The 22888-nt window shown below is 43.3% G+C and overlaps 2 protein-coding genes across 2 annotated transcripts in view; both read right to left on the bottom strand.

Moving 5' to 3' along the window:
- LOC124553688 (tRNA-dihydrouridine(47) synthase [NAD(P)(+)]-like) overlaps window positions 1-22888 on the bottom strand; it is a 226826-nt gene that overhangs the window by 179031 nt on the left and 24907 nt on the right. The window lies entirely within an intron of this gene.
- LOC124553690 lies at window positions 1071-21797 on the bottom strand. Its single transcript, XM_047127589.1, has 2 exons — window positions 21318-21797; window positions 1071-2319 (listed from the first exon to the last, which is right to left on the bottom strand). Exons 1-2 carry the CDS (start codon window positions 21651-21653, stop codon window positions 1936-1938), a joined length of 720 nt encoding a protein of 239 aa, XP_046983545.1. The 5' UTR covers window positions 21654-21797; the 3' UTR covers window positions 1071-1935.

Here is a 22888-nt window from a genome sequence, read left to right as displayed (position 1 = left end):
CCAAATAACTGCACGCAATTCGCACTTGGCGGTAACATCCAACGGGAGCTCCATTCTCAACGGCTGCCAAGCCAAGAATGAGTGTCTCAGCGTGGAGTGCTCATGTTTACACACAGTGCATGAAGCACTCTTCATAACAGTGTGTCCAACTGCGATACAAACAGAGTTCCGTACTTATAAAAATAACAGGAGACCTTACTTTTGGGATAATCCTTGTATCGGACTGTAGTTTAAGCAGTTTCTCTCTCTCTCTCTCTCTCTCTCATGAGAGAGAGAGAGAGAGAGAGAGAGAGAGAGAGAGAGAGGGGGGGGGGGGGGGGGGGGGGAATTAACTGCATTAAGTATCAAAAGAGAAACGATGGCACGCCACAATATTCTGGTCACGAAACCAGAAATGCTTAACAAGTAATGACCGCATCTCATAAAAATTTTCAGACAGTGCCAGAAGTCCATAAAGGTGTATTTAGACCGGCCACAGAAACTACATATCGCTGACAGTATTGCCCAGTCACATCAATTACAGCCCCAAGTTTGACTATGTTGCCAGCCACTGTTACTCGGTAATGTTTGCAGCAATACATTTCCGCGCCGCAGCACTGCCACAAAATAGACAAAAGCGAGCTGCAGTAATGGGAGTGACTGCAGATCTCGTCCCTCTGCATTCCACATGAAATGACAAATCAAGCTGTGTGGACCTGCTCTTCTTTAAGCAAGTGAACTGCTTCTGAAACTAAATCGTGGAGTGATACAATTCTTTTAGAGAATTTCAAGAGAATGTTGAAACACCAGTTTGAAAACACAGCGAAAGCAAGTAGTGGAAAAACTGGGAAGGTCACCACTAATACGAGAGATTGTATACCATTTACAACAAGAGAGGAGATTGCCCTTTGGTTTTTTGTTACCAGTGATACACAGAAATACATGACATACCTTTTCAAAGTGAACTTCTCATCTACGTGCCTCTTAATAGCAAAGTTTTCAACATGTTGGTAGAAGGACTCGAGGAATTCATTAAGGTAAATTTGAAATAAAATAAAACGTTTATTTTAATGTTTTATTATTTACAACTATAGAGAGAGAACGATGAATTTACAGAAAACATGTAATAAAAAATTAATAAAAAATAAATTAATTAAAAATGGACGGTTGGCAAGTCGCTCACTACGATCTCAACGATGACGAGATGAATCTTACAAAAAGTTTATACATCTAGCAACATACTTATAATATAACTTGCTGCTGCAGTTCTTATAACAGCAAATATGTCTACATCTGCCCTGCTTTGCTGTACATACATGAATAAATGATTTAATTATTAAAATTTTTGGGGAGGTTGTAATGGGACTAGAAGCCGTGGTGATAATTTCTGTTTTTCCCTGCAACAATCAAAGCCAAAAGATTTCCAGGAGAAGAAAATGACAGGCTGCCAAATTGAAAGTGCCATCTGAGGCACGCAGCAAGGCAAACAGGTAAGCAACAGGAGGAGGGATAATAAATGTCAAAAGGTAAGGAAACCCAATGAGGCAGGAGTGGTGCACTGACCCCTCTCAGTTTCAGTCCTGCGGTTGGAAGTCAACTTCCATACCTGTCGAGCAGTCTCAAATAAAATGTCAAAACAAATCTGCTGTTCACAAGCTGTCAAGTAGCAGCAGAGGCAGGGTGTTGTCAATCGTCAATGTTCACCGCAAAGCAGTGAAGTTGGGCACCATTAATAGGATACACACCACCGACAGAGAGGTGCCACGAGAACGGGGTGGATCCTCTCGCCAGAGGAGGTGACAGAGTCGACTGAGTACAGCCGACACACAGTCGGCAAAGGATAAACGATTCATTTCGAGAAAGGAGCAGGGAAGATCTCCGACCTGTCGTCGACTTCTTCGTGGTATGCCATTCGTAACTGCACAGTACTTTCCAAATGCCGTACTGAGGCGACGGTCAATTTGAGCCGTCACTGAAAACAACTTCGGGCGAAGGTGGACAGAAAGTCGTCGCAGACTGACCACTTTCACTTCGAAGCATCTTCATATCTGCTTTGTACAGTACTTCACTAATTTTGAATTCGACTTCAGATCTTATCAAGTCACTGTAACGTAACAACTTATTGGCCACGTGTTCACCGAAGGCCGCAGATGGATTGGTGCGTTTCCGCGAGGTGTGATGAACTATGTGGACGGCTTTATCGACAGCCTCCTGTAGCTTGTCCCTGTGTGATCCTTTCTTCTGCACACTGTAGCTATGCCTCAGCGGTACCGCTTGTATTTCTGGTTCCAACATGTCACTTTCTTCATCCAGCAACATAAACTCCGTCTTGAACTGGGTCTGAAAACAAGAATGAACTCATTAGTAAATACCCGCTACCAAAAATTGTATCTAACAGTTTAGGACTATCAGAAGTATGTAATTTACTTCTGTATATTATATTTCTAGTACGGTTTTTATTTATTTCATGTGACAAGATCATGGCCTTGGCACCCTCTCTTACATCTAACCAGACATCCTTAGTGAGTCAACTTTATGATTTGTTTGTCGTTGTTGTTGTTCTTGTTGGGGTCCTCAGTCCAGAGACTGGTTTGATGCAGCTCTCCATGCTACTCTATCCTGTGTAAGCTTCTTCATCTCCCAGTACCTACTGCAACCCACATCCTTCTGAATCTGCTTAGTGTACTCATCTCTTGGTCGCCCTCTACGATTTTTACCCTCCATGCTGCCCTCCAATACTAAATTGGTGATCCCTTGATGCCTCAGAACATGTCCTACCAACCGGTCCCTTCTTCTTGTCAAGTCGTGCCACAAACTCCTCTTCTCCCCAATTCTATTCAATACCTCCTCATTAGTTGTGTGCTCTACCCATCTGATCTTCAGCATTCTTCCGTAGCACCACATTTTGAAAGCTTCTATTCTTTTCTTGTCCAAACTATTTATCGTTCACATTTCACTTCCTTACATGGCTACGCTCCATACAAATACTTTCAGAAATGACTTCCTGACACTTAAATCTATACTCGATGTTAACAAATTTCTCCTCTACAGAAACGCTTTCCTTGCCATTGCCAGTCTACATTTTATATCCTCTCTACATCGACAATCATCACTTATTTTGGTTCCCAAATAGCAAAATTCCTTTACTACTTTAAGTGTCTCATTTCCTAATCTAATTCCCTCAGCATCACCCGAGTTAATTCGCCTACATTCCATTATCCTCGTTTTGCTTTTGCTTTTGTTTATGTTCATCTTATACACTCCTTTCAAGACACTGTCCATTCCGTTCAACTGCTCTTCCAAGTCCTTTGCTGTCTCTGACAGAATTACAATGTCATCGGCGAACCTCAACGTTTTTATTTCTTCTCCATGGATTTTAATACCTACTCCGAACTTTTCTTTTGTTTTCTTTACTACTTGCTCAATATACAGATTGAATAACATCGGGGAGAGGCTACAACCCTGTCTCACTCCTTTCCCAACCACCGCTTCCCTTTCATGCCCCTCGACTCTTACAACTGCCATCTGCTTTCTGTACAAATTGTAAATAGCCTTTCGCTCCCTGTATTTTACCCCTGCCACCTTTAGAATTCGGAAGAGAGTATTCCAGTCAACATTGTCAAAAGCTTTCTCTAAGTCTACAAATGCTAGAAACATAGGTTTGCCTTTGCTTAATCTTTCTTCTAAGGTAAGTCGTAGGGTCAGTATTGCCTCACGTGTCCCAACATTTCTACGGAATCCAAACTGATCTTCCTCGAGGTCGGTTTCTATCAGTTTTTCCATTCTTCTGTAAAGAATTTGCCTTAGTATTTTGCAACTGTGACTTATTAAACTGATAGTTCGGTAAATTTCTCATCTGTGAACACCTGCTTTCCTTGGGATTGGAATTATTATATTATTCTTGAAGTCTGAGGGAATTTCGTCTGTCTCATACATCTTGCTCACCAGATGGTAGAGTTTCGTTAGGACTGGCTCTCCCAAGGCTGTCAGTAGTTCTAATGCAATGTTGTCTACTGCCGGGTCCTTGTTTTGACTCAGGTCTTTCAGTGCTCTGCCAAACTCTTCACGCAGTATCGTATCTCCCATTTCATCTTCATCTACCTCCTCTTCCATTTCCATAATATTGTCCTCAAGAACATCGCCCCTGTATAGACCCTCTATACACTCCTTCCACCTTTCTGCTTTCCCTTCTTTGGTTAGAACTGGGTTTCCATCTGAGCTCTTGATATTCATACAAGTGGTTCTCTTTTCTCCAGAGGTCTCTCTAATTTTCCTGTAGGCAGTATCTATCTTACCCCTAGTGAGATAAGCGTCTACATCCTTACATTTGTCCTCTAGCCATCCCTGCTTAGCCATTTTGCACTTCCTGTCAATCTCATTTTTGAGACGTTTCATTCCTTTTTGCCTGCTTCATTTACTGCATTTTTATATTTTCTCCTTTCATCAATTAAATTCGGTATCTCTTCTGTTACCCAAGGATTTCTACTAGCCCTCATCTTTTTACCTATTTGATGCTCTGCTGCCTTCACTATTTCATTCCTCAAAGCTACCCATTCTTCTTCTACTGTATTTCTTTCCCCCATTCCTGTCAATTGTTCCCTTACGCTCTCCCTGAAACTCTCTACAACCTCTGGTTTAGTCAGTTTATCCAGGTCCCATCTCCTTAAATTCCCGCCTTTTTGCAGTTTCTTCAGTTTTAATCTACAGTTCATAACCAATAGATTGTAGTCAGAGTCCACATCTGCCCCTGGAAATATCTTACAATTTAAAACCTGGTTCCTCAATCTCTGTCTTACCATTACATAATCTGAGACCTTCCAGTATCTCCAGGGTTCCTCCATGAATACAACCTTCTTTTATGATTCTTGAACCAAGTGTTAGCTATGATTAAGTTATGCTCTCTGCAAAATTCTGCCAAATGGCTTCCTCTTTTATTTCTTAGCCCCCAATCCATATTCACCTACTACGTTTCCTTCTCTTCCTTTTCCTACTGTCAAATTCCAGTCACCCATGACTATTAAATTTTCGTATGCCTTCACTACCTGAATAATTTCTTTTATCTCATCATACATTTCGTCAATTTCTTCATCATCTGCAGCCTACATCCTTCCGAATCTGCTTAGTGTATTCATCTCTTGGTCTCCCTCTACGATTTTTACCCTCCACGCTGCCCTCCAGTACTAAATTGGTGATCCCTTGAGCCTCAGAGCATCTCCTACCAACTGATCCCTTCTTCTAGTAAAGTTGTGCCACAAACTCCTCTTCTCCCCAATTCTATTCAATACCTCCTCATTAGTTATGTGATCTACCCATCTAATCTTCAGCATTCTTCTGTAGCGCCACATTTCGAAAGATTCTATTCTCTTTGTGTCCAAACTAGTTATTGTCCACGTTTCACTTCCATACATGGCTACACTCCACACAAATAGTTTCAGAAACGGATTCCTGACACATCTATAGTCGATGTTAACGAATTTCTCTTGCTAGTCTACATTTTATATCCTCTCTACTTTGTCCATCATCAGTTATTTTGCTCCCCAAATGGCAAAACTCCTTTACTACTTTAAGCGTCTCATTTCCTAATCTAATTCCCTCAGCATCACCCGACTTAATTCGACTACATTCCATTATCCTCGTTTTGCTTTTGTTGATGTTCATCTTATATCCTCCTTTCAAGACACTGTCCATTCCCTTCGGCTGCTCTTGCAGGTCCTTCGCTGTCTCTGACAGAATTACAATGTCCTTTGTTTAGTACGTTTATAAAACAAAGTCCTTATCAAAATTATCTGGATACCTATTAGCAGACATTAATATAGGATGTGTCCCTCTTCCACCTTTAGCCGGTTTGAACTCTGCTCAGGCTCTTTCAACGAGGTGTACGAGTGTCTGTGGAGGAATGGCAGCCCCTTCTTCCTCAGAAAATAAAACTAGAGAAGGAAATGATGTCAGATGCTGGAACGAAGTCGACCTTCTAACTTGGCCTGTAAGTGTTCAATTATATGCGGGGACTATGAGAAGGTCAGTCCATTTCAGGAATTTTATTCTCTACAAGTCATGGCCTAACACATGTTGCTTTATGGTAAACAGCTTTGTCATGCTGACAAAATCATCACCTACAGAACTGTTCCTCTGCCATACACAGGACACAATGAAAGTTTTACATTCTCTCATACTGTAACCCACTTCTTCCATACTTCACCTCTGACACTACACACCAAGGCAGCTAACATTCTCCAAGCACGATAACCACACCCAAAATCTTCCGCTGGACTGCCACAAGGTATAGTGTGAATCGTCACTTCGAATCGTTCCTTTCCAAACACCTATTGTCCGGTAGCGTTCCTCTCTACACTAACTCGAGTGTCACCTGGCACTAACTACACAAAATGTGTTGCTCAGTGAGGAGCTACTTCAGCATTGTATCCAATTCTTTTTATCTCCCTACGCACAGTGACTGTGCTAGCTCGGCTGCTGGTACAACTTGGAACTCTACATCGACATCTATACTCTGGAAACCACTGAGGTACATGGCAGAGGGTACCAGTTACTAGGGTTTCTTCCTCTTCCATTCGCCTATGGAGTGCAGGAAGAATAACCGTTGAATGCCTCTGTGTATGCAGTAATTATTCTAATCTTATCCTAATGATCCCTATGTGAGCAGTACGTAGCAGGTTGCAGTATACTCCTAGAGTCATCATTTAAATCCGGTTCCTGGAACTTCGTTATAGACTTTTTTGGTATAGTTTATGTCTAAATTCAAGAGTCTTCTAGTTCAGTTCCCTCAGTATCTCAGTGACACACACCACAAACAGTGAACATTTGTGCTGCCCTCCACTGTATACTTTCAATATCCTCTGTTAGCCCTATCTGGTACCACTCCCACACATTTCGCCAATATTCTAGCACTGACCTCATGAGTGATTCATAAGTAATCTCCTTTGTAGGCTGATTGCACTTCCCCAGTATTCAAATAATAAACCACCTGCTTTACCCATGACTAAGCCTACGTGAACATTCCATTTCATATCCCTATGAAGTTTTACACCCAGCTAATTATATGGGTCGGCAGATTCCAACAGTGACTCACGGTTATTGCAGTCATATGAGGCACAAAATTTCACATTTCTGAAAATTTACAACAAGCTGACAATCTTTGCACGGAAGCAAAGGGAACTTCACAGCAAACATAAACATAGCCAAAGCCTTGCAGACAAACAAAAAGTACACGAAGCGAAATGTAGTGTGAGGAGGGTTATGTGGGAGGCATTCAATGAATTCGAAAGTAAAGTTCTATGTACTGACTTGGCAGAAAATCTTAAGAAATTTTGGTCTTATGTCAAAGCAGTAGATGGATCAAAATAAAATGTCCAGACACTCTGTGACGAAAATGGTACTGAAACAGAGGATGACAGACTAAAGGGCAAAATACTAAATGTCTTTTTCCAAAGCTGTTTCACAGAGGAAGACTCCACTGTAGTTCCTTCTCTAGATTGTCAGACAGATGGCAAAATGGTAGATATCGAAATAGATGACAGAGGGATAGAAAAACAATTAAAATCACTCAAAAGAGGAAAGGCCGCTGGACCTGATGGGATACCAGTTCGATTTTACACAGAGTACGCAAAGGAACTTGGCCCCCTTCTCGCAGCGGTGTTCTGTAGGTCTCTAGAAGAGCGTAGAGTTCCAAAAGATTGGAAAAGGGCACAGGTGATCCCCGTTTTCAAGAAGGGATGTCATGTACAGAACTTTAGACCTGTATCTCCAACGTAGACCAGTTGTAGAATTTTGGAACACATATTATGTTTGAGTATAATGACTTTTCTGTAGACTACAAATCTACTCAGTAGGAATCAGCATGGGTTTCGAAAAAGACGATCATGCCATTCATCCCCGAGACTCACACGGCCAGAGACATGGGTTCCCAGGTAGATGTCGTGTTTCTTGACTTCCGCCTGGTGTTTGATATAGTTCCCCACAGTCATTTAATGAACAAAGTAAGACCGTGTGGACTATCAGACCAATTGTGTGATTGGATTGAAGAGTTCCTAGATAACAGAACACAGCATGTCTTTCTCAACGGAGAGAAGTCTTCTGAAGTAAGAGTGATCTCAGGTGTGCCACAGGAGAGTGTCGTAGGGACGTTGCTATTCAGAATATATATAAATGACCTTGTGGATAACATTGGAAGTTCACTGAGGCTTTTTGTGGATGATGCTGTAATACATCGAGAGGTTGTAACAATGGAAAATTGTACTGTAATGCAGGAGGATCTGCAACGAATTGACGCATGGTGCAGGGAATGGCAATTTAATCTCGATGTAGGCAAGTGTAAAGTGCTGCGAATACATAGAAAGAAATATCCTTTATCATTTAGCTACGATATAGCACGTCAGCAACTGGAAGCAGTTAATTCCATAAATTATCTGGGAGTAGGCATTAGGAGTGATTTAAAATTGAATGACCATATAAAATTAATCGTCAGTAAAGCAGATGCCCGACAGATTCATTGGAAGAATCCTAAGGAAATGCAGTCGAGAAAACAAAGGAAGTAGGTTACAGTACACTTGTTCGCCCACTGCTGGAATACTGCTCACTGGTGTGGGATCCGTACCAGATAGGGTTGATAGAAGAGAGAGAGGAGATCCAACAGAGAGCAGCGCACTTCGTTACAGGATCATTTAGTAATCACGAAAGCATTACAGAGATCATAGATAAAACTCCAGTGGAAGACACTGCAAGAGAGATGCTCAGTAGCTCGAAACGGGCTTTTGTTGAAGTTTCCCCGTGGAGTCAAGCAGTATATTGCTCCCTCCTGCGTAAATCTCGTGAAGAGACCACGATGATAAAATCAGAGAGATTAGAGCCCACACAGAGGCATACCAACAATCTTTCTTTCCATGAACAATACGAGACTGGAATAGAAGGGAGAGCCGATACAGGTACTCAAGGTACCCTCCGCCACACACCATCAGGTGGCTTGCGGAGTATGGATGTGGATGTGGATGTAGTTTGAAATCTTATCAATATCTGACTGAATATTTATGCAGCTTCTTTCAGACAGTACTTCATTATAGATAACTGCATCATCCGCAAAAAGTCTTAGGTTACTATTAATGTTGTCCGCAAAGTCATTAATATACAACAAGACTAGCAAGGGTTCTGACACACTTCCCCGGGGCGCACCCAAAGTTACTTCTACATCTGACAACGACCCTCCATCCAAGATAACATGCTGTGTCCTCCCTACCAGAAAGTCCTCAGTCCAATCACAAATTTCACTTCATACCCCTACGCTCGTGCTTTTGACAATAAGCGTAGGTGAGGCACCGAGCCAAATGCTTCTCGGAAATCAAGAAATACTGCATCTACCTCACTGCCTCAGTCCAAAGCCTTCAGTATGTCATGAGAGAAAAGTGCGAGTTGGGTTTCATGTGATCAATGCTTCGGGAATCCGTGCTGGTCGGCATTGAAGAGGTCGTTCTCTTTCAGATACCTCTTTATATTTGAGCTCACAATATGCTCTAAGATTCTACAACAAATCAGTGTCAAGGATATTGGATGGTGGTTTTGCAGAACATTTCTACAATGTTTCTAATGGACAGGTGTGAGCTTGCCTTTTTCCAAGAACTGGGCTCTGTTCTTTGGTCCAGGCATCTATCACAGATTACAGTTAGAAGAGGGGCTAACTCAGCCACAAGTTCAGTATAGAATCTAATGGGGATTCCACTGGGCCCTGTTCAGTTTTAACAATTTCAGCTGTTTCTCAACACCACTGACACTAATATACATTTCATTCACCTTTTCAGTGGTACGAGGATTAAACTGGGGCAATTCTCCTGGGTTTCCATTTGTAAAGGAACATTTGGAAATGGAGTTAAGGATTTCAGCTTTTGCTTAGCAGCCCTCTGTTTTAGTTCCTGTCTCATTCGCTAGGGTTGGACAGTAATTTCGCTGGGTTTAGTGTAATATCATTTGACAATATTCAGTAGAGATTCCTTTCAACCCAGTTCATCAGTAACCACAGATGGGCATCCACTTCGTTCTGCATCGTACATCTGATCATATCCTTCATTGAACAGTCTGACCCATCTTCTAACCATCGAATCACTCATAGCATTTTGTCTGTAAACCTCACAGATTTGCCGACGAATTTCCTTTGGTTTAACTTTCTTTGCATTTAGAAAACAAATCACAGGTCTGATTTCACACGCGGCAGCATTTTCAATTACGGCTGAAATTAAAAAGAAGCACTACAAAGCACATGTCGGCAGCAGCGATCTGAAAATGGCGTACGTGTCTTCTCCTCGAGTCAGAGTAACTGCCGCGCATGCTCGGAACTGCGATCGTAGTGCTGCCGCGGATAGAAATAGAAACGGAACTTAATTTGTGGACGACCCTCGTATGTAGTACAGGTGGGGGGCAAGGAAAAATAGGCAGATAGGAAAAGATGCAGAAAACTGAAAGGGAGCAAGGAAAGGAATAGTTATTGAGAAGAAATTCTGAGACCCAAGAAATCGAGGCCAGGTGTTTGGCAAGAACAGAGGACGTTTAGTTATGTCAGTTCCCACTTGCAGAGTTCTGAGAAACTGTATCAAGGGGAAGAATTCAGATGACGTGTGGTGAAATAGGCACAAAAGTCACAACTGTCATGTTGTACAGCACCCTGCGCGACAGGGTATTCTGTGTTGCCACTATACAACTTCTGTCTATGCCCAATCACCCTGACTGATAACTTGGTGGAGAAATGTAGAAGGCCGAACAGTGTTTACATAGCAACTGGTACATGACATATCGTTTCATAGTTGGCTCATCCTCTGATAGTGTATGCTTTGCCAGTGACGTGGCTAGTACAGGTGGTGGTAGGAAGGTGCATAGGGCAACTGTTACAGCAGAGACTGTCACAATGGTAGGAGCCATATGATAGTACAGAAATAGGTACAGGAAGAGGTCAGGGCCTGACCATGATACTGTGGAGATTCGAGGGGGAAGGGGGGGGGGGGCGAAAAGCTATTCTAGAAGAATAGGCAAAATATCAGAATGGCCATCATTGGGGCACGATTTTAGGAAGTAATAGTGTTGTGGAAGTTGCTGATTATACATTCAAGACCAGGATATTACTTAGTCATAAGAGATGTATTTGTAAGTTGTTTTTTGGATGGAGCAGCAGTACCACATTTGGATGTAACAACCCAATAAATCTGCTTTTCAACTAGACTGGTGGGTAATTACACCCATTAAAGGCTGAGATGGGCATGTTGGTGTATTATTGTAAAGAGTCTGCATATGAAAAATACGTTTGCCTCGAGTGCTGAGGCTGTATGGGATGTAATGTTTGATGTAGGAAGATAGCAACTGGCCGATCGGTGAGTATATTTTTTATCTATCCAGTTATACCACAAGGCCCATCTGGCCGCAGCCAGCCTAAATTGGCACAGGAAGGACTGACATGATCAAACAACTACAAGTTACGCACACACCATATGCAAGCACTCTTAGTAGGCTCAAACTGTCTGGAGTCTGATCACTGTTTGTGCTGTTACTAACTACATTACAATAGGAAAGATGTGGCTGCATTGAAAACTGCACTAACTTTTGGTTACTCCAATCTCAGGTCAAAACGTTATTATTTTTTTATTTTGTGCTGCATGCCGTAATGAAGAGAGATGTAGAGCATGCTGCAATATTAGTGCTTGTCCATAATTAGATGCTGTAATAACTGCTATAGAAACTGCTTGCATACCTCTTCTACATTTACTGACAATTTTTCTAAGTGATACAACTTACTAAATAATGGAAAACGATTGCCAAAGATCTTCCAGATAGCTGGAAGTTACCTAACCACATTGGTTACATTCACTGCAAACAGAGGTAATGCGTGCCTGGTAAATAATGAAAATAAATAATTCAATTATTAACAGTTTTCCAGTACATACTATTTGTAGTTGCAAAAGCAAATTACCCATCCACTTACGTGCATGTCTGATATCAATGAAGATTGCAGAGCTTTCAAGTGCACAAGCCCTACAGGACCAAATATTAAAACTACCTGAAACTGTTTCTCTTTCTGATGATTGTATTGCTTTCTTTTAGCACGCAAAAACATGCGGGTCATAAGCACCCATGTCAGAACTGTACAACATGGGGAGGGGGAGTTAAAGGCAACTACACGTTAAGCCCAGTCGATCGAAGGAAAAACATTAAAAAACAGGTACTTGAAGAAAGGTCCATGAAATACACCACAGAGAAACCTAGGTCCTAAACTAAAGATTAAGTGTCCTTCGCCATGTTGCTATAGCAGATAAAAAGTAAAAAGCAGTGAACAGCCCACACGTTGTTCGCTAAAGTGGCCGATAACTCAGATGGTAAACATAAATTGGAACGTAAGTGGTTAAAAAACAGGCACTCTGTCAGGAAATGGCGAACTGTCAAAGGTTGAGGGCAATGAGCACAAAGCAGTGGGGGAGCACCACTTAACAAATGGCAAGGGCTACAAAGACAGAGCCCAATAAGCAACCTTCCTAAAATGATCTCCTCACAGCGAGACGACTGAGAGGTCATCCAAGCCACTGGGACATGTTTAATTTCCCGGAGCTTGTTCCCATGAAGGGAGGACATGTGATCATGTCAAAGTGAGGGAATATGGTATAGTTGTAGGTAAACAACTAGAATTCTCTCATATACAGATTTATTCACACTTAGCGTCTACACAGATACAAGTCCGGAGGCTAACTGCTCTCCAAAACTCTCTCCTCAAAGATAGCACACTTACGCACAGAACAAATATCGATTTTTATGGCACTCTACGCCACATAGCCCCCCCTCCGCGCAGTATGGAGTACGTCCCTGTGAATGGGGGGGGGGGGGGGGGTGAGAAGTTAGGAAGGTAACGCACAGTTCTTCTGCGTCAGGCAGAAGCGGTCGACTGGTAGGAGACCGGGGGGTGAAGCCCGGTACATCGACGGTGAAGTCAGCAAGCGACACCGGCGGCTGAAGACGATGTCCTGTCCTGGAGTGAAGGTGTAGCACTTCGTCAGCCAGCAGGCGGAGAATCAGAAGGCCTAACAAAGGCACGCAAATTGCCACACGCAGCACTTCTGCTCAATTTAAAGCGGCGCACCACACGAGATTCTGCACTTCCTCCCGTGGTGTAGAGCGCTATAAAAGTAACATCACCTGCTGACAGAAGGCAACACTGAGATCATCAGAGGGAATGGAAGCACTAGTGGGCCGAGGTACCAGGACTGCAACCTCGGCAGCACCATCAGCAGCCTCTTTTCCCGTCGGACTGATCTGACCAGGAACCCACATAAACACCACAGTGGCTCCACCAAGAGTGAGCAAATGATGAACCCGTTGCACTAAGGGATGGACAGTGTACAGCACACAGAGGCTTTGAAGAGTGTTGAGAGTGTCTGAGCAGATGACACAATTGGAAACCCCTGTGTAGCCTGATACAGGGCAAAGAGCTCTGCTGCAAATACTGAGCAGTGTTCCGAAAGCAGATACTGAAAGAACATCAGTGCCAATGACGAACGCACACTCGACACCGTGATCAGTTCGAGAGCCATCAGCGTACACAAAGGTTCTATTGTGAAATTCCGTGCGAAGGTCATGAAACGTGATGATGACGATTGGTTTGTGGAGCGCTCAACTGCGCGGTCATCAGCGCCTGTACAAAGTCCCAATTTTTACACAGTCCAATTCTTTTTTTTTTATGCAGTCCAATCTAGTCACTGTCACTGTCACATGATGATGATGATGATGATGATGATGGCAACACTAGCACCCAATCCCTGGGCAGAGAAAATCCCCAACCTGACCGGGAATCAAAACCGGGACCCAATGATCCGGAGGCAGTAACGCTAATGAAACATACCGCGATACAGCAAGCCTGGCGTACTATCTTTTGGAAGTGAATGACGGCCAAGGTGAACGTGGGCCACCACATGAAGCCCATTGGGAAAATAGCAGGTAATGTGAAGTTAAGCTGTTGGGGCAGGAGTCGAAAGTGAACACCAGGAAGTAACAGAGAAGAGGGATGTGCCCCATACTGGCAATCAACGGAATCATCGAAGGAGGAGGAATAGGATGGGTGGCCAGATGAGGCAGACAAAGGCATGCGTATCTGCTGAGGAGGAAGTCACAGTGGTAGTTCAACAGCTTCTGCATACAGACTCTCAACTGGGCTCGTGTAGAAGGTGCCAGTGGCCAAACGGATGGCACGATAGTGGACTGTATCGAGACGGCGTAAGATGGACAGATGCGTAAATGAGACACCCACTGTCTAGTTTCCAATCAACAAGAGACTGGTACAAACAGAGGAGGGTGGTCCAATCTGCTCCACAGGTAGCACTGCAGAGGAAACGTAGGACACTGAGGGACCACGAATAGCGTGCAGCAAGGTACGACACGTGGAAGGACCGAGAAAGTTTCCTATCGAGCATGAGCCCAAGGAATTTCGTCTTTTCAACGAACAGAAGAGTAGTAGGCCTAAGATGTAAAGATAGTGGAGGAAACCAATTGCGCCAGCAGAAATTCATACAAACGGTGGAAAAACGAAAGCCACTGTCGATGCTCCACAAGTAAAGACGATCGAGCCATCGCTGAAGACGCCGCTCAATGACACAAATTCGTCGAGAACTGTGATAGATGGCAAAATCATCAACGAAAAGCAAGCGGAGATGCCCGACAGGAGACAGGCCATTATAGTGTTAATGGCGATGGCAAAGAGGACGACTCTCAGGACAGAACTGTGAGGCACACCGTTTCCTGGATAAAAGATGTCCGACAAGGCAGGACCCACTACTACCTTGAAAAATCCGTCTTCTAAAAATTTCTGAAGGAACTGGGACATGCGGTCACCGAAGCCCAACATGTAGAGAGTATGGAGGATACCTGTCCTCCGGCAGGTGTCACAGGCTGCCTCCAAATCAAAAAACACAGCCACAGTCTGGAGTTTCCACAGAACACCATTACGACAGGGGTTGACAAGATGGTCAACCACAGAATGGCACGCTCAAAATCCGAACTGTGCAGCGGTCAGTAAATTGCGAAACTCGAACCACCACACCAGCCGGGTGTGAATTGTACGATCCGTCACCTTCCAAACTTAGCTGGTGAGAAAAATGGGGAGATAACTAGAAGGAAGGTGTTTTTCCTTACCACGCTTAGGTACGGGTAAGACAGCAGCTTCACGCTAGCATCCGGGAAATGTGCCCTCTGTCCAGATGCGATTGTACTTGCGAAGCAGAAAGTGGTTGCCCGCAAGAGAGGAGTTCTGCAAAACCTGAACGTGAACATTGTCTAGCCTCGAGGCGGAGGATCGGGATGAATGGAGAGCACGATCTAGCTCCCTCATAGTAAAGGAGGCATTGTAGCACAATTCTGAGAAGAAAAGGATATCACCTGAGCCTCTTCCAGTCGTTTCTGGTGGAGGGAGGTAGGGTGACAGTGGGAGGAGCTCAAAATCTCCACAAAATAGGGGCCCACGGTGTGAGAGATAGCAATAGGGACCACTATGACACCGTCTGCTACTGTGAGGCCGCAATTTGGGGACTGGACCTCGGTCTCAGAACTGTCAGAGGTTGGCCCACACAATGGAAGACGGAGTGGAACTATTAAAAGAACTAGTACATGAAATTCAGCTAGCTTTTTTGCTATCCCAAAGAACACGACGATGTTGTGCACACAACTGTTTATAACAAATGCAGTTTGTCGTTGCAGGATGACAGTTAAAAATGTGGGGAGCACGTCTCTGCAAGCAAATTGCACCGCTGCACACCTCAGTCAACCGAGGGAACGGGACAGGGCACGCTAAAGAGGAAGTGCGAGGAATAGAATGTTCTGCAGCAGTACGGATAACATTTGTAAGATATTCTACATGGTCATCACAACTGGGGAAATGTGGTTCATCAAAGATTGCCAGGAAAGAGTAAATCCTCCAGTTGACCTTAGAAAGCTGCCATTTGAGTGTGCATAGAGGTGGGGTAGGAGTCAGCAAATGGATAACACACGGGAAATGGTCGCTCGAGTATATGTCAGAGAGAATGGACTGACACTGAATGACGGAGGGATGTGAATGGTGCAAAGGGAAAAGTTCAAGTGAGGAACAGAAAGGCAAACTGCAACAGCTTGAAGCTGAGTAGTCAGAAAGACGGGGTGACTACGATCGTAATCCTGGACGAGCAGCACGAATCCCCGATGAGGTGGAATGCTGTTCTCAGGGCGGAAGGTCACGACACTGGGTAATTTTACAACCGTGGTGCCAAATTTCAGGTGGTATGTCTACGTGGCCGCGTCCTCCGTGAAGCAGCGAGAACAGTACTGTGTGTGCCAGACAGCTGATCGCAGGGAGTCTGAATTGCGAGCGACCACGTAAGGCACTTTTTCCTTAGCCCAGATTTCCCGGATGGCCCGCTCATCGAGATACACAGGACAATCTCGGAAGGAGCCAGCTCGGTTGCCACTGTAGTTGATATAGTGGGGAGAAGGAGGACAATCGCCCTCGTGAGCATCCCTACCACAAGTTACACACGTGGCCAAGAGTCGACAAGACACTCCAGTGTGGTTGTAACTATGACACTGGTAGCAGCACATCAGGTTCACAATGACTGACTGCGAGAGCTTCATAACCCACTTTGATCTTTGACGGAAGAACCACTCTATCTGAAATGGGAAAAAGAGCGCTTGTGGGCATTAAGCAGGCACATACCTTTTTCATCAACCAATGGATTGCAATGACACCCTGACCAGAAAAGTATGTTTGGATTTCTGCCTCAGTCAGACCATCAAACAGTCCAATTTAAACAACACCACAGGAAGAATTTAGCATTCGAAGGGCCTCGACACGAACAGGATACCCCTGGAGGAGCAAAGCTGCAAGCAGTAGTTGTGCTTGAGAGTCAGTAGCAGTCTCCAAAAGCAAAGTGCCACTGTGTAAACAAGAGCAGGATTTCATAGAGCCAGCAACAGCATCAACACCTTTCTGAATAATAAATGGATTCACTGTAGCGAAGGACTGACCGTACTCTGTATGTGCAACCACGAGGAACCGTGGTCCAGCTGGTAGGGTCTTTGAATTGTTAGCCTCATTCCGTTTATGTTTCGTAGACATTGACCGAGATGATGATGACTGGCTCATTGCAAGAAAATCCCCACGATTGCCAGCATCTCCGATGGCACACTCCTAACTGGGAGGCGGCAGGGGTGGGGGCTACAGAAGGGGGCGCACCTGCCTTACACGATTGTTCACACCTCCCGAACACCTGAAAGAGGGACGAATCAGCAATTTGGGAAGGTACCTGAGGCTGAAAATTACACATAACAATGTCACCTGTTACACGTCAGACGCATGAGCTGGCCTTCAGGAGCACATAGGGAGGAAGAAGAAAAAGAGGAACCTGAAACGCAGAAGTGGAGAAAGGAAATGAAGAACGAAAAAGGAATCACAAACAGTGGAGAGACTGTTCTGATATTGACTATTGAAAATGTGGAACCCATTTCCAAAAACACGCCAGACATGTTCCCCGAGGGAGGAGAAAAAAGAACAGCAAGAGGATGACATGCAGCATGGAAAGGAAAAGATGCTGCAAAGGCTGGAGCCCCGTGGTAGCCAAGCACAAACCCGACAAAGAGCGGCGAGCCCCCTGGGAGGTCCTCTTCCTGATGAAGATGTGTCAATCCCATACTGATACCGGAATGTATTTCTTGCTAATGATGCATTAACAGTGACAGAAAATCATATGAATCCATTCTCAACTGATTTAAAAGTCCATTAGCAACTTACCAATATCTGGAGCATGAATGGTAATGGCAAACAATTTTGGATTAGGTGCTTTTTCTTTAATCTTCTGAAAAATTATCCAGGGTATAAAAAAGAACAGCACTAAAAAATTCTGTAGTGTTTATGGGAGCTAAAAAGGAACACTTTATGTGAAACTTGCACTGTCTACTCACTAGAGATGCATGAAGGTTTTTAGTTTGATTATCAGAGATGATATTAAAACTGCCATGTGACGAATGTTGTTTTAGAGATGTTGCTCACCTATCTGTTTCTTTTAATGCAAGGGCAAATTGAGACAGCAACAGACACTCACCAAAAACTGATTGCCCTTTTGGCTGAACCTGAAGACATTATTTGTGAAAAATGGTTCTTGTGAGTGTGTTACACAATCTTTTAAGCTACATATGCTGTGCTGTGGGGCGATTGTATGGTTGAAAATGAACATACCCCGTACACTGCAATTGCAGTGTACACACTTTTATTGTTCCAAGATGACTGGATTCAACAGTTTTATGCTGCAGTCATCTGATCTAATGGAAATTATAAAACTGCCATGTTACATTACATGAAGTCAGAGCATAAACATCCCCCCAAGTATATGTATCCTGATAAAAATCCACTGATGAAATTCACAGTGGATAAAAATGCACTCAAACGATAAAAATGCACCCAAATGATAAAATCCTTGTATCATCCATTCTTGTTGGCTGTGAACATTATTCTCACAAGCTTTCCACACAGCTCTAACAGCACTGAATGCTGTCTGGCAAGCTTGTGAGAATCACACGTGCCACCAACAAGCATAGACAATACAAGAATTTTAACTGTGTGCATTTTATAAACAGGATTTTTATCAAGACATGTAGACATTGGGAGCGCTGCCTTTAATACTTCGATTTCATATAATGTAACATGGCAGTTTTATCATGAGTTCCATATGATCAGATGATGGCAGCATAAGATGTTGAAACTGGTCATCTCTAAACAGCAAGTTTGTGCACTGCAATCACAGTATACAAAGTGTGTTGCTTTATTGCACAATCATTAGCACACTGCCAGTTTTGCATCAATGTAAATGGACAACATTTTCAAAAAACCATATCTAAAACAATATTCATCACTCAAATGACTGGACCTTAGCCATTCAAAATAAGGAAGAAAAACAGGCTCCGGTAACTGCAGAGGAGTATTGTTCCTTGCAATCACATACAAAATCTTTTCAAAGATCCTTGAATAACATGTAACAAGACAGCCGGACAGTGCATTAGGGGTATACCAAACAGGTTTCAAAGGTTCAATATCCTTTACTGAACAAACACAAAACCAAACCCTCAAGATCATCCCCCGATATAGTAAGAAAATAGCCAGACAGTGGGTAACTACCCGCACATGTTTCCAGAAGATATACAACTTCATGAGTAGAACCACTCTCTTTGGGGTACTAAGAGAACTAGAGCTCAATGAAAAACTCAATAGGATGGTGCGGGCCGTCCTGTACAACACCAAATCTGAAGTACAGTTTAGGGGATAACTCCAAGAGCTTCCCGATCAACACAAAAGAACAAGACAAGGAGGCCGTATTTCGTGTCTATTATAAGTGAATCCTCTAAAAAAATAGTTAGGGAATGGACCGGATCTTCGGTCGAGGAATAGGCCTACTCTGTACCATTCATCAGCTTTGACCACTGATGTTACATTAATTGCTGCTGTGGCATCGCCTTCTGGTGAATATATTCAGTATTGTTGATGGGCAGTGAAGCCAATGAATGTGGAAGCAAAAAAACTGGTAACAAACATATCTGTAGCACTGCCCAAGGTCTACATTAGGCTGAAAGGCGACAGTTTGGTTGAGAGTTTGTGAAACCAACAAATGTGAAACTAAAAATTACTGGTTGTGGTAATAGACTGATCTACAGCTTAGCCCATTTGAAAAATGATCGCCACCAATATAGTCACCATGTCATTATTGCATCTGTCACACAATTTTTATGTCACTGGTCAAAGGCAACATCTCGTATCAAACAATCCTCTTTATCCCATATCTCTACCAGCTAACACTAATTAAGGATGTGGATCAAAGCAGACAACCTAAGGATGCTGTGCATGGTTTTTGCTGATGATCTGACTTTACTAGTAAATAACATGCAAGACGCATCCCTGTAGCTCTGAGCACTGCATTTAATAGCGGAGAAGACAGGTCTATCGATCAGCATCAGAAGGACTGAATTCATTGCCAATATTGAAGGACCCCGAGAGCAATGAGAGTCAGAGTTACCAAGCATATCGAGAGCCAAAACCGTAAAGTACCTAGGAAAATGGATCTCACATGATCTCAGTGAAATAGTAGCTCTGAAACAGGAAAATCTAAATCTATAGGACATATTATGCTCACAGAGATCTTTCAATGAGTATAAGACTACAACACTGTAGACAGACCATTAGTTCCCTTTACAGCAGAGTGGCTATCCCTAGCCAAGTAGACAAAATAACAGTCTCCAAATTACAAGGAAGGAAATTCCTGTGCAAGATTGAGGGATCGAAGAGAGTACCGAAGGGGAGACAATAGTGCAAACCTAACTGTTAAATCTACCAACACCACGCGAAGACTACTAGCTTTTTATAGCCACCTGTACAGAATGAACTTCCCCACAGCGTACCTTACAAGATGTTCAAAGTAACCAACAAGGGTAAAGCCATTGGATCAAGCAATAGAGAAAGACTTTGCAGAACATCACTGGCAGGACAGAATAACTAATAGGGATGATAAACATTTAGCTACTGAAATCATGTCCTGTCTAACAGCTTGTACAGAAGTTGACCACCAGACCAGAAAATGGTCTCAGGGATGCAAACAGAGTTCAGTAGAAAAAATGAAGGAGTACTGGGTTAACAGAAAACCTCAAGGGAGTAACAAGAAAACAGCTACTAACTTCATCAAGAACACCAGGAATGGAAGACAATAGCAGCACAGCAAAAACACAACCACTATGGAGCACAAGGGGCCCAAACGAATTAATACATGGGAATTTGTACACAATCTATGATTACTAGCATCAAAACCTTAAAGAACTCCTATGCAGGGAAACGTTGACATTCTAGTCACATTAAAAAAGTGTTCCTTCTTACCTCATCTAAACATTCCAAACTCTTGTTTAAGCAATTTTTTTCACACACTGTGTATCTGAATGCGAACAGTACTGCTAGAATTGCTTTGGTTTGTGCATATTTACAATATTTTTGCGTCATGGATAACTTGTGAGACAAATGCTATATTCGCTGCCACGGCTGTTATCTTTATAATTGAATGTTGAAACAGGGAGAATATTACGGGGATACTGGAGAAACAAAGGCGTATATTTGTAATACCGACAACCAACATCTAGGAATGAAAGTGAAAGGGGCCACAGAAAAGATACAAATCAATGTGCGAAAGTTAGTGATCAAAATCGCTTAGGCTAGCAAAGTAAGTACCGAAAACACAATGTATTGTCTACTGATTACAGAATAATATTGTAGCATAAATTTACGCTAATATTACATAAAACTCTGTGCTTACCTCTGCAGTTGCGTTTTCACTATCAGCTCCTGCTTCAGGCACGTCTTGGGACAGTATAAAACTCATGGCATCGTACGCAAACCATGGGGATGTAGACCCGCCACTGCTTCCACTCTTCCTGTGCTTTTTCTCCTCGCATTTTGCGTACGTACGAAGACTACGAAATTTTTTGTAGGCTTCATCGGGCGTGATACCGTAGTCATCGGCAACAGCTAGCCAACTGTCCTTTTTGAGATTGCGGTCTTTGTACACACTACTTTCTACGTCCCAAAGCTCTGGTCGCAGATGTATCGCGTTTATGAAATTTAAGGTTTTTTCGTTTGTCCACTTTTCCATTCCTGTAAACAGTAAACAAATCGACGACCTCTACGTAGAGACTATGGAAGGGATGCCAACTGCTGAACTGTAGCGACACCGCATTATTTCACCGCTGAGATCACGTGACTCGGCAAACCAACGCAATGCCACTGAGAAAGGCTATAAAATAATTTGTCAAATTTCGCGTGTTGACAAATTATCTGACACTGTGATGCTCTGCTTAACGTTTTGTCACAAAGCGTGTCCGAGAGAAATTTTAACTGAAGTTGATGTGACACTCAAGTTTGACCGGCTACACTCAACTTTCTCAAACAAAAGACAGCTGCATGTAAGACCGCAAAGATACCGGACCTTTGGCATGTTGATGTTCAGCCGCGCATTTCGAGCGAAAAAGCATTTATGTTGAAGTTTATTTCGCTCTATCAGTTGTGCAAACTCAGCACGAAGGAACAGATGGGCAAGCATGGATGATCACAAATTATTACGGTAGTAGTAGAGGTATTACAGCATTCCCACAATATAACAGATGAATTAATAAAGGGGAAAAGAAGGTGGTATAGTTTAGCGGGGCCCCCCCATGAACCATGGACCTTGCCGTTGGTGGGGAGGCTTGCGTGCCTCAGCGATACAGATGGCCGTACCGTAGGTGCAACCACAACGGAGGGGTATCTGTTGAGAGGCCAGACAAACATGTGGTTCCTGAAGAGGGGCAGCAGCCTTTTCAGTAGTTGCAGGGGCAACAGTGTGGATGATTGACTGATCTGGCCTTGTAACACTAACCAAAACGGCCTTGCTGTGCTGGTACTACGAACGGCTGAAAGCGAGGGGAAACTACAGCTGTAATTTCTCCCGAGGACATGCAGCTTTACTGTATGATTAAATTATGATGGCGTCCTCTTGGGTAAAATATTCGGAAGGTAAAACAGTCGTCCATTCGGATCTCCGGTCGGGGACTACTCAAGAGGACGTCGTTATCAGGAGAAAGAAAACCGGCATTCTACGGATCGGAGTGTGGAATGTCAGATCCCTTAATCGGGCAGGAAGGTTAGAAAACTTAAAAAGGGAAACGGATAGGTTAAAGTTAGATATAGTGGGAATTAGTGAAGTTCGGTGGCAGGAGGAACAAGACTTTTGGTCAGGTGATTACAGGGTTATAAATACAAAATCAAATAGGGGTAATGCAGTAGTAGGTTTAATAATGAATAAAAAAAATAGGAGTGCGGGTTAGCTACTACAAACAGCATAGTGAACGC

This window comes from Schistocerca americana, chromosome 11, assembly GCF_021461395.2.
Source record: "Schistocerca americana isolate TAMUIC-IGC-003095 chromosome 11, iqSchAmer2.1, whole genome shotgun sequence".
Classification (NCBI taxonomy): domain Eukaryota; kingdom Metazoa; phylum Arthropoda; class Insecta; order Orthoptera; family Acrididae; genus Schistocerca; species Schistocerca americana.
This window is presented reverse-complemented; position numbering and strand designations above follow the sequence as displayed.